At 50.1% G+C, this 12,683-nt stretch overlaps 1 protein-coding gene across 2 annotated transcripts in view; it reads right to left on the bottom strand.

Annotated features, from left to right (window-relative positions):
* Window positions 1-12,683, bottom strand: part of LOC126508899 (microtubule-associated protein 6-like) — a 32,369-nt gene that overhangs the window by 15,392 nt on the left and 4,294 nt on the right. Inside the window, exons 2-3 of one of the 2 annotated variants that reach the window (XM_050154387.1) lie at window positions 3,074-12,385; window positions 1,157-1,353 (exon numbers count right to left, since the gene is read on the bottom strand). In XM_050154387.1, the coding sequence (XP_050010344.1) occupies window positions 1,157-1,353; window positions 3,074-3,307 (431 nt within the window). In that variant the 5' untranslated portion in view covers window positions 3,308-12,385. The remainder of the gene's footprint in view (window positions 1-1,156; window positions 1,354-3,073; window positions 12,386-12,683) is intronic. The other variant, XM_050154388.1, reaches the window with a different exon arrangement.

The following is a 12,683-nucleotide window of genomic DNA, read 5'->3' as shown; positions in this document are numbered from 1 at the left end:
AGGCCACCAGAGCAGCTCTGGTGTTCCCTCATAAGTAAGGAGGGTGGTTTTCTTTCATAACCACTCCCTAATTCCTACAACACAACTCTAGGGGGCTACAGTCACACACAGGCAATGCAGCAATACAAAGTACATGAGAGCTGATTCTAAGCTTCCAAAGGCATAGATGCTTGCTAAGCCCTTAGCAGGGCTCACCACCCAGACTCTGGCTGGATGCTCAGCGCGCTGGCCTCTCTGGAAGGCAGAGCAAGAGCTTGGGGCGGGAGGGGGCATCACTGTATTTGCTGCGGTGTCTACACACCCCACCTGCATGCCTTAGGAACGGAAAATCACAACAAGTATGCTATGTGCCGCCTGCACACCTGACTATTCTCTGCAACACTGGCAGCATGCTGAGGGCAAACAGGGAACGTGGGCTCCCACGGCTGGGAGCGTCCTCTACAACATCTACAGCATCCCAAACACTCACCCTCTGCCCCTTCTGGCCAGCCCCAGCCAGTGGCCTATTACTTGATACACTATTCAAAGCCCACCAATAGGCACAAAACACAGGCACACACGCCTAACTGAGGGTTCTGGGAGAGGGTTACTTCTAGATAACAGACAGAATTCTATTTCATTGACAATAAGGCCAAGGTTGGTTTGTTCTTCCTTTGTCTTGAACATGCTCACAAATTCTAACTGTCGAAGCCCAAGCTGGACTTGGGTAACACGTAAGCATCTAACGAACTTGAGAAGCAACATTTGCCTAAAGTCCGAAATCCGAACTGTGGGAGGCACAGGGGGAGGATGCCTTGCACGGGCACTTCCAGCTCCGCCAGGAGCCGCACTTGGCAGCAGTTGAGGCCTGGCCCAACCCAGACCCACAGGGAGTTCATAGCCAGTGCACAATGCTTCCTGGTGTCCTGGGGACCCTTGGCTGGATGCTGTGCCACCCATAGGGAGAGGCAGTGGCCTCAGTCTGTGAAACGTGATTCCTCCCAGAAAACAACAAAAAAAAAAAAAAAAAAAAAAAAAAAAAAACCAGCTGCAGGGCTCCTGTGACACTCAGAACCAAGGCAGATGGGAAGTCTCTAATTAATTTTGTGGCCTTTTTTTGTTTGTTGGTTTAGATAAGAGGTCTAGGGGAGGGGGAGGAAAGTGCAGGGACATTTACTCTTTCGCCTCAGCCAGTTTATTGTTCATCTCTTTGCTCTGCTCCTTGTCGTCGGGCTTGGTGGCACTGGGGCCCTCTGCCGTCTTTTTCTTGGCGGCTTGGCCTGATACCGCCTGCTTGTCTTTGGCCTTCCTCAGGGGCTTATGGCTCGTTGAGGTCTTTTTTGGTTTGGAACTCTGAACACTAGGTTTCTCTACCTGCATGGGGAGACAGACAGACAAAACACACGTATAGAAACACAAAGAGGAGGGAGCGGAAGAGGGGTTTAGAGAAAGACATGGAAGCGTTAGCAACAGAATAACGATAGTGACAGGCAGAGTGAGGGCAGGGTTTCCACCACGTCTGGGCACCTGGTTTCTGTCGTCTGAATCTGTAGGCATCCTGTAGCAACGCCGTCACCATCTCACGCTCCCTGCCCTGTCATTCTCCCCCGGAGCAGGCCAGGTGGTGGGCTAGATAGCAGTTACAGAATCTATTGTCCCTCCTCATTGGAAGGCTGTGCCTCACTCCCTCGCCTCAGGCCCGGGCATGCGGTGCTGTAGTCAGTGTGCAAGACACTGCGCATCTCAAGGAGAGGGATACGCGGTCATGTGGGCCCAGACTGAAGGGGGCAGGTATGCTTTCATAGAGATGAACCACAGTTGATCCCGGGGGTGCTGAGTGCATCGGAACAACTGAGTGCCAGCCAGGCAACAGGCACTACCAGCCATGTGCTTATCTCTGGTTGGATCTTGCCAGCTTCCCCAGGGCAGTCACTCCAGCCTCCAGGCCCCTTCTGTGGATCTTCCCTCTCATTCTGAAGACATAGTCTTGCCTTTTCTTTCTCAGAGAACTCTGGAGTAACTGGGTTTGCTGGGTCAGTATGTTAAACCTTGCTGACCACCCCTAATTTCCCCAATAACCTCTCCTCACTCACTAGGAATCTTCTCTCCTTCAACGCCAACCTATATCCTGGAGCCCATTTCGTCTGTGGATGGACAGAGCTATTGATGGGTTTCCCAGGCTGGGCCATTCACTAACTGATTTGCTTGGATTGGGGCAGGGTATTCCAGGACCACGAAACATTCAGTGCTCAAAGTAGACACATCCCAGACAAACTGGGTCTGTCTGTTGTCACCTTGGCTACAAGCTGGTCCTGGCACAATGGAAACACCAGCTGAGTGCTAGACTTGAAGACAAAGTTGGAGAAAGGCCAGTTAGGCTCTGGAGTTATGGTCGCCAGCCATGTTCCCCATCTGGCCTGACTTACAGGAGTGGGCCTGTGAGCCTACCATGCTAGCTCTGCCCGACACGCTTCTCCTGTTATCGAACTCATACTGAGATGAAGTTAGGTAGAGCAGTGTTAGCATAAAAACAAACAAACCCCAAATCCTCATTCAGAAACCGCTACTTCAGTGATGAATAACCAGGAACATCTCTTGCACTCAGTGTGTTGTGACACACTCGGCACTCTGTCGGGCGGCGCTGATGGAGGAAGGATGATGGAAGGATGTGTTTCAGAGACTGGGAGGGGAGGACCTTTCCAGGGTTGGAGCAGGGTGGAGAAGGAGCTGCAGGGCCAACGCCAGCTGCAAAACAGGCCAGGTAAGGAGCTGCAACCCTGGACCAGCTGCTCAGAGGCTAGAGCAGGGCTCCTTTAGAACAAGGGGATTTGGCACCCAGGTGAGATTTTTCTGCTGTTTTTATCCTGCGTTTCTCAAATACAGAATCCGCTGAGCCAATTGTTAAGCTACTTTTATGTAATGCTCCTTTCTAATGTGCCCTTTGAACTTAACTGAGGTACCTGTTGAAGACGGCCCTGGGCCATGTGCTGAGGAAGAAAGGCATGATTCATCAGGAGCTCGGGGAAGGGGGCTAGCTGGAGCTTCCCTCCCCCTATTCCGCTTCCTCTCGGCTGTTCAGTAAGAGCTGTCTCACCTTCGGGGATTCCTTGAAAGGCTCGCTGTAGAGGCTTCGTATTCTTCTGCGTTCCATGGCCTTGTTATCAGCAGCAGTGGGCTTACTGGCCTCCCCTTTGAACTGGGCGCTGTAGCTGGTCTCGTGAACCATCTTGTCATCTGGGGGTTTGTACTGGGGCTTGGCTTTAATTGGCTTCACAGGCTTGATGTCTGTCCATGCTCTGAATTCATTCCTGTGAGTCAAAGAAAGCATCAGTGATGAGAAACATCACAGGGCAGGGAGATGTCCCCGCCCCGGCCACACAGGAATCTGGCTCCTGATCCACTCTTGCGGCTCTCGCTGAAGTAGGGCCAGGAGGTGGTACCACTGTTGTCATGAGGACCAACAGATTTCCTTCTCTCAGGACTGTCCCAGGTATGGATCTCAGAGGGAGAGCTCAGGGTCCTTCCCAGGCCTAGACTCTGGGGACCCAGGACAGTTATTCGCACCTTCAGGTCTTATATGCCCAGCCCAGTCTCTAAAGAGGGCTGAGACACCCTGCCCTGTTCACGCTTTGGGAGCTCAGTGAGCATGGGATGCCTCATATGCGAGGCTAAAGAGCTTCGGACTCGGTGGAGACCGGTGCCCTGCAGCCTTGCAGCAAATACCAAGGCCCCCTTGATGCTTGCTGTGTGGTGGTGGAGATCAGCCCAGGGCCTGAGTATGAGAGTATGAGGGTATGAGAGGCAGGAGCCTCCAGCCCTTCTCTCCCCACTTCTCACGGTGAGGAACCTTTACTGTCCAGACCCTTCAGGGTGACCCCTCCCATGCTTGCCTCTTATGGTGCCAGACCAGCAGCAACCTGGTCACTTTGGACTGGAATCTCAGCGACGTGTCTTAGTGTAGAGCATGTCCCCCACATCATTCGGAGAATAGCCAGGACTTGTGCTGGCTGTGTGTGGTTAGGATGGCCACCATATGGGTGCAAATGGCTATTATTCTGTCCCTTGTGTGACACGTCCACCTCCCCCCATGAGTGTTTCTACTCTCGCAATCACATGGTTTCCTCTCATCTGACTTTGTTGTTTTTGTGGTTCTGGTACTGAACCTAAGGACTCCCGTGTGCTAGGCAGGCAGGCGCTCTCTAGCTCAACTATATTCCCAGCCCTCTTCTTAATTTTATCTCATTATATTGCCCAAGATTTGAATTTACTGTTGCTCAAGCTGGCTGTGAACTATCCTGCCCCTGCCGCCTCAGTAGCTGAGGCGACAGACCTGCACCCATTCAGCCTGGCTACTTGGCTCTTTCTAATCTGCCATAAGGATGGAAAGTAGGTGGCCCACCAAGTTCAAAACTGTAGGTGCTGAAGGCTCAAACAATCCTCCACTTTGAGGGCAGGAGCATCTGGGCAGCAGCTCTGGGTTCAAGAGGCCTTAGTCTGTTGTCCCTTGGAGGGGGCGGGTGTTATAGACAGCTGTGCTTGGAAGAAGGGTTTAGTGTGGACGGTTGTGGAGCTGTGTTGTTCCAAGGCCTCTCTCACCCTCTGTGATTCCTTTTCTTAGGTCTCAGAGATGAGAACTGCAAACATGGAGGCCAGGGGACCATGCACAGCACTGTATGATGGAGCCCAGTGCGCTGGAGGCCAGGGGACTGAGCACAGCGCTGTACGGTGAAGCCCAGTGTGCTGGAGGCCAGGGGACCACACACAGAGCTGTACATGAAGCCCTGTGCGCCCATTTAGCTTCACCTATACCTGCTGATCAGCCCTCCTGCCTTGGGCCTTTGTTTTCTCGTTTGTAAGACGAGAGTATCTGGCTAGACTAGGTCCTGACGAGCTCCGACCTCCCCTGTTCATTACTGGAGCCACTTTCCATCTGCTCTCTGAATTTCTCTAGATAATCGGCTCCTCTGTGGAGAGACCACTGTCTCTGGGAGACCCCTGTCAGAGCTCCAGGCCCACTGTTCTGGTGCAGCCTGGGCCTTCATCCGGACATCTCGTAGGCTCCTCAGGCTCAGCATTGCCGCACCGAGGTTCTCTGGTCTTCCCGCCATTTCCCACCCACAATTGTTCATTCACTCAGATTCTTTTGCCCAGTGCCTGGGGAGATACCGAACACTGCGGAACTCAGACGAGTAAAAACAGATGCTGAAGGAACTTAAGTGCGTTAGGCAGAGGAATTTGAGGTTACTACAGGGCAAGACGGAGCCCTGAAAGAGGAGGGAGTAGGAGCATGGTGGAGCTCCTGCTCCAGCCTGGAAGCATTTGGTATCTGGACCAGAGTCAGAGAGGGATGGAGCTGGCCATCAACTCCATCAGGAGGATGGGAGGGAGAGGAGGGAGCAGGGAGCAGCTCCAGGAAGATTGCACGGCTCACCCAGGTATTTCTACTATAACAATCATGGAGAGCCTGCTGGCCATGCTAGGCTGAAGCTCTTCTCTGTAACATGACTTTGCCTGGAGTTTCAAGCCAACAATATAGCCAGATTTCTGGAAAAGAACTGAGGCAGAGGTGTGGGTAAGAGACAGTGGAGAGAAATGGCTACTGACGGCCCGGCAGGAGACAGCGGCAAACCAGAAAGGAATATAGAGACTGATCCAGAGAGAGGCGGGCGCAGGGACAGAGAAGGGACCCTGGGTCAGGGGCACAAATGAACATGGGTTGTGGGAGGAGACCGGGAGATGCCAGGAGTCTGGCGTATGGGTGGTTGTGTCCTTGTGTAGATGGGGAAACGAGGAGAGGAAGATAAGGAATGACAGTTGGGAGCTTCCTGTTCCTTCAGTGGCACCCCAGCCCCTGGGAGTCAAGGGTCTTTGGGGGTCTCTGTCTCCTCCCTCGCCACCTGCCTTAGTTTCACCCGGGTCCCCATGACCTGACTCCCACGTCAGCATGGCGCTCCATGCAGGTCAGTGCTGTTGGTCCAGGGTAGTGTGGAAGATTCTAGAGACTCCTCCCCTTCAGACAGAGCCCTGCCTGCTACACAGACCTAGGATACAGGCCTGGATCTCCTGCTATCGACGTGGTAAGATCCAGCCTCCTCAGCCATGAAGCTTCCAGAACCAGGTCTCAGAGACACGAGCATAGCCCCTAAGCACTGTTTCTTTGTCCCTCCAAGAGTGTCCTGGAAGCATTCTGTGTTTCCTCACAGATCCCGTGGCTGGGGAGTCTCTTGTATCAAGCTTGGGAAGTGGCCCTTTGAGAGAAGCTAGGTCACCCCCAATCTTTAACATCCTTGGTACATCGGATGAGCTTTTAAGAGAGCATCCCGTATCAGACCCAGCTGTAGCTCTAAGCCTAAACTCCATTTCCTGCGACCGCTACTGAGCTCTCTTTAGACTTCTCTTCTAATGAGGCTCTTTGTGCTGGGAAGACTTACTGAGAAGAGGTCAGGCCAGGCCCCCAACTCTAATCACAGAGACAGTTTGCCAACTTGGGGGCAAGTTTCCTGGGCTTTGGGCGGCTGCTAGGTACATTCAGATCAGCCACTAAAGTGTGGCTTCTGGGTTTGATCTGGTTTTCAGACACATACAGAAGTCTGCCTTCACCTCCTGTCTAGACTTATGCCCCCCACCTGCCCTCAGCACAGCCTTTCCCTGGACCAATGGATCACAACATTGGAGTCCTGATGCCCCTCCCTGCTGCTGACTGGCTTGGTACACGTCACAGGTTAAGTCTTCCTCAGTCCTGTAGTCTGGGACTGAACAGCTGTAGACAACCACACAGGTTGTCACGGGAAAGTTGTTACCTGCAAGCCAAGCTAAACACACAGACACTACTACTGAGCCTGAGCCAGAACAGAGAGGGGATCTTCAGAAAGAAATCCATAGGCTCGGTGTAATGGTGCCTTTAAACAGCACAATGGAGGCAGAGGTGGGCGGATCCTCGCGTTCAGGGCCAACCTAGTCTCTGTAGTGAGTTCAAGGACAGCTGAGGCTACTAGTGAGAAAGAAAGAGATGGAAAAGGGGAGGAGGCATAGTCCTCTCAACTCTAGTCCTCTGGCCATTTGTGAAGCCTGGCTCAATGCAGGCCGGTTCCTGTCAGAATCAGAAAGCCTGTGGTGGATAATTAGATAATAAATACATTTGGTTTTCATTAAAGTTGTTTATTTAAGAAAAATTATTTCCGGTGCTTTGTGTTCCAGGCTTGAGATCAGCTTCTGCCTCCCCAGCATTCCTATCAGATGGGGAAATGAAAACAGTCACAATCAGATATGTATTCAGTCATTGTTACATTTCTGACCTCTGCTTCGGGAGCAGGCTTACTGCTGAGCAAGTTTCCAGTCAGACTGCACAAAGCAGCCTTCAGCGACCAGCTGATGAACTGAGCCTCCGATGCTGAGCCCACTCTACACAGACGTGCGTTCTCTTAGTAAAGCCCTGTCCCTCTAAGCACATCGGCTGTACTGACTCAAGGGCAGAGACTGAAGGAGCAATTACAGAGAGGCAGACTACAGACAGCTGTGAGAGCCCTGCCACTGAAGAGCGGGGTCCCAAAAGGGGTGGGGTGGGGCAGCGGCTGGGGCACGGGGGGGGGGGGGGGGGGGGGGGGGGGGGGGGGGGGGGGGGGGGGGGGGGGGGGGGGGGGGGGGGGGGGGGGGAGTGTGGTCTGTGACGGAATAGGATAGAAACCACTGTTTTGTTTCCAGTTTAAACAGAACTGACAATTAGAGTAACAATGAAACAGGATTGTATAAGAAACAAGTTCTCCTGCTGTGATGGAAAGCTGCGTGTTCCTCACCATGGTGGGGACTTGGAATAATGGACTGCTGCCAATTACATCATGTAAAACTTTTGTTTCTCTCCCCCACAGGCCTCAGATTTATTTATTCTGTACCCAAATCCTCGGGAAATCAAATTTTGTCCCCTAGCCTCTGCACAATAAAGTTTTCAACATTTCCCAGTGCTTTATTCAGAAAGGAGACCGTACTTAACTGGTAATGGTCCCAAATCTTCCTACAGATTTTCATAAGTAATTTATGTTGCCATGGAAACATAGCAAGGCTCTGTTCAGAAGTCTTGTCTGCATTTGCTAAATGAACATGTCCTTCTCGAAAGGAAGCAGCTCGGTCATGAACCCTGGCACAGGCAGCAGAGAGACACTGTCAGCTGCCAAGCTATCGTCAGGAGGTGGTTCAGGAAGCAGGATTTGTAGATTTAAAGGAAGAGGACGACCCTGGGCCAGGGTTGGAGCAGCTTGGAAAGCCTTTGTTCTTTAGAGGGAAAGGAAGATTGATTCCTGCAGAAACGGCTGGGTCAGAGGGGAGTTTTCGGACCTGAGCCTGGGAGCATGCTGGCATGCATCTCTCAGGGCTTTTGTGTGAGCGGCAGAAGGGAGGTGTGGCCAGGGAATGCCAGTGCTCTGATCACTGAGGATTTATTTCTCTTATCCCCTAACATCTAACAAACTCGGTAAGCCGTTTGAGTAGAATGATTTAGTAGTACTCTACACAAGGAAAGGATTCCTTCTCTCTCTCTCTCTCTCTCTCTCTCTCTCTCTCTCTCTCTCTCTCTCTTTCTCTCTCTCTCTCATGCATGGAAGGATCTGGCATGCGTAACAGCTGGAATGGCGGGTGTCAAGGTGCCAGGAGCCCTCATTAAGGAAGTAAGGAAGTGGCTTGCCGCAATCGCTGCCATGGACGTCTGGTCGCCGGCTGCTTGCAGCTTGCAGTTCCTGTGCACCTGGTAAGTGGTCTCAAACAAAGAAGGCCCACGCTCGCAGCAGGCACAGCCCGTGAGGATAGGTAACTGAAAATGGAAACTGGAAATGAGTTCAATTCCTCAGGGATCTAACAAGAAGCTGCTAGAAGAATGAAAGGTTCCAAGAAGGTTCCTGGAAATCACACGACGTGCAACAGCCAGAATTCTCACATGCTGTGCTTGTAATACACAACAGTAACAATTGCAGAGGGAAACAAAAGAGCTGTTATAAATAGATTCAATATTGGTAAGATGATTACCTAGAGATTGGTCTATAAATTAAAGTGACCATTATCAATATCCTAGCAGAGTTCCTTGTAGAAAATGGCAAGCTGATTTTAATGAGTGTGTGTGTATTATATATAATATGAAAAGAAATTGACAAAAACAATTTTGAGGATTTATGACACCTGATTTCAAACCTTAGACGGCTATGGCAGACAAATGTGTTGCCCACATGAGGCAGCCTCATGGGCGTATGAATGGGGACGGGGAAGGAGAGCGCAGACGTGGGTCTTTGCAGACTGCAGTGTGCTGAAGCTGACCTGCATTGTCCTATGGAGCTGGCAGAGTCTCAGGGCCTGGGTGGACTGATTGCTAAACGATTGGTAACTCTCAGCCATGTGAGACCACTCTCATCAGGAAAGCGGCCAACGACACCCCTGGGGCCCTTCCTTTGTTCCGAGTAGTTTGGTAAGCATTTCTGTGAAACCTCTGGCTTACAGATGTGGCTTACAGGTTTGCTCTGGACAGAAGCTCTAAGGCAATTCAGAGAGAAAAGTTCTCAGCAAACAATGTTGGGAAAGCTGGATGTCCAAATGAAAGGAAAACAAATCTCGGCAGCTCACTCGCTCCTGTTGTACACAGCAATGAATTAGAAATGGACTATACGTCAAAAAACAAAACAAAACAAACCTCAGAATCATAAATCTCTAAGAAAAAACAAACAAACAAACAAACAAACAACTAAACAAACAAACAAAATAGAAGAAAATCTTTGTGACCTCAGAGAAGGCAAATATTTCCTAGGTAGGACACAAAAATAAAAAAAGGTTGGGTAGAAAGCTAAATTCAAATTAATCACAAACACTTTAAAAAGCCAGGTGGCCAGTGGTGGTGGTGCACACCTTTAATCTCAGCACTCAGGAGGCAGAGGCTGGAGGATCTCTGTGAGTTCAAGGTCAACCTACTCAACAAGAGCTAGTTTCAGGACAGCCAGTGCTACACAAAGAAACCCTACTGAGAGCTTCTTGTTGAAACTCCCAATACCCACACGGTGGCTTACAACCGTCCATAATCCTGGTTCCAGAGGCTCCAACATGCATACACGTGGCGTACATACATGAATGCAGGCAAAACATTGATACACATAAAATAAAAGTAAATCTTTTTTTAAAAGGCAGTTGTGGTAATGGCACAGCCCCATAATCTAGTACCCAAAAGCATGAGTGGTCCCAGGTCAGCGGGAACACCATAGTAAGACTCTATTTCAAAAACACAACAAAAAGTAAAACAAAACAAAGACTTCAAATCAGTAAATGATGAAGCACAAGGAAGCTTTTATGGCTTAATTTCTTTCTTTTTCTCGGTTTTTCTTTCTACATAGCAATTCTACTTCTGCTAAGTTTTTGGCCTCCTGCTCACTCTGAGAGAAGTAACGGACATGCTCAGTGTTGTCAGCAGCCGAAGAGATGAATTGTGAGGGTCTGAGAAGGGAGAAGCGAGGGAGTTCAAGAGAGAGACACTGAGTTGAATCATCCTCCAAGTGAGAGATTTATTAACATCACAGGGCAGTACTCAGAGAGTTTTAAACAGAGCATCTACTTAATGTTTCCAGGGAAAGGGGGAGGCCTTATACCATGAGGAGGCAGGTTTAGTAAACACGTGACCTACTATACTATATGGTCAAGGTGGGGAACTGGGATATCCAAGACTTAGGTTACATGACAGGCCACTCTTTCTCTGAGTGGGGGATGCATGATTGGCTAATGCAGGATTCATTCAGCATGATGTAGTCAGTCTCAGACTTCTAGGTGGCAGGTGTCTGTGCATGAACGCAAGCAAGCTGAGTGTGCTCTTGCCTTATTTGAAGTCCTATCCATTGGGGCCTGTATAACTTGAAGGCTCAGGTTCTCGAACTTTTCCAGCCTTTTTGTCTATATCTAAGAGAATCAGAAAGGTGATTCTATAGAAGAGAGGATGGGGTGCCTAAGGGATTGGTGGGCGTTGGAATCAGTCCAGCTACTTCCTGCTGAACTGGGGCGCTGTTGGGTTTGGAGACCCCCATCTCAGGGTGGGTAGCCAGACAGTGGCCTTTGGGTCAGAAGCTGTTTTCTGTGTTTCTGCATCAGGAGGGCACTGTCCACTTGTAAAACCATCTGGAGTTGGGATTTGTTGACTTCTGGAAGATATGAACTGTAAAAGTTTATCGAGAAGAGAGGGAGCTGAGGAAGGAGAAGAGTGACGGGGAGGAGGACATGCGCCATGACAGGAAGGGGAGGCAGGGCATAAGAGACCAAGCTTTTGCCATATCAGCTCCCTGGAGGATGTTTTGGTAACTAGGCAAGATATGGAGGAGGTTGTCGGGGAAACTAACAGGGTCTCTCTATGTAGCCGTGGCTGTCCGGCACTCTCTGTGTCAGCTCTGAACTCACAAAGGTGATCCGCCTGCCTCTGTCTCCCAAGTGCTGGGAATAAAGAAGTGTGCACCACACCCGCAGGAAAGATGCTTTTGAAATCAGATTGTCACGAGTGTTTCTTTTTCTTTTAAATTTTATTTATTTATTTATTTATTTATTTATTTATTGTGTATAGAGTATTCTGTCTGCATGTATGCCTGCAGGCCAGAAGAGGGCACCAGATTTCACAGATGGTTGTGAGCCACCATGTGGTTGCTGGGAATTGAACTCAGGACCTTCTGGAAGAGCAGTCAGTGTTCTTAAGTGCTGAGCCATCTCTCCAGCCCCGTCACAAGTGTTTCTAAGGTTACTCCAGTTGAGTGATTGGACAGATTGATAGAGATTAATAAAGTTTTCCATTTGTGGCCAAGAGCCTTCTTACTGAATACAGAGAGGTTAAACATGTGATCAACCATCCACCAGGGAAGCGTACATCACTGTTTGTGGCTGTTTTAGGAATTCATCCATTTCATTTTGGGTATTTTCTTAAATCTGTTTCTGGGACAGTAGCTCCCAACTAACAAAGGACAGGAAAGATTGGCCTCATGGAAGACGGTCCTCAAGCCATCTTGGGCAGGTGCTGGAGCTCTCCATCAAAGTGTAAGCAAACAGCAAGAGCGGGCAGGATTCAGGGGACAAGCAGTTCGCTTGGCTAGGCTAAACGCAGTGGGTTCTTTAAGCAGTTTTAGTGTGGGAGGGAACTGAGGAGTCAAAAGGAAAATTGTTAGGAAATCCATGGCATTGGAAGGCATAGGATCCCTGTCATTCAGAAGAACGACTCCACCCTGAAGGAAGTAAGGAGTCTGTCATGCAGAGATTGGGCATAAGAAGGAGCGGAAGAAAAACTGCCACCCAGGAGGGGATATCTCAGAGCTCCCCCATCACTTATCTGTTTGTCTGGGGTGTCTTCTGAGGAGGAATTCACGGGAGCACACTATCTGAGGCAAGCTGCTCGGCTCCTCCGGTGCTGGAGTTCCTGTCACAAGGATGTCAGGTTACACACAAAGGTAGTCAACAAAGGGCTATGTCAGGGGCTAGGACAGCCCATAATAGTTCGGCTTCGGGCCTGCAACAGTTTGTCTGGAGCCAGTGCCGTTTTAAACAGCTCTGGGTGTTTGACACAGAAGTAGCTTTTGTCCCGGGACCCCAGTTCCCGGTTCACCCTGATGGATGAGCATCATTTTGTGTATGCAGAGGTTAAATGCCATCCCCAGTGCTAGGAAGTCTCATTCCTGATACGGATGGGACTCAGAAGACAGGAAGGAGGCCTTTAT

The sequence above is a fragment of the Alexandromys fortis genome, unplaced genomic scaffold, assembly GCF_014885135.2.
Source record: "Alexandromys fortis isolate MF-2015 unplaced genomic scaffold, M_Fortis_MF-2015_v1.1 scaffold_77, whole genome shotgun sequence".
Lineage (NCBI taxonomy): Eukaryota > Metazoa > Chordata > Mammalia > Rodentia > Cricetidae > Alexandromys > Alexandromys fortis.
This window is presented reverse-complemented; position numbering and strand designations above follow the sequence as displayed.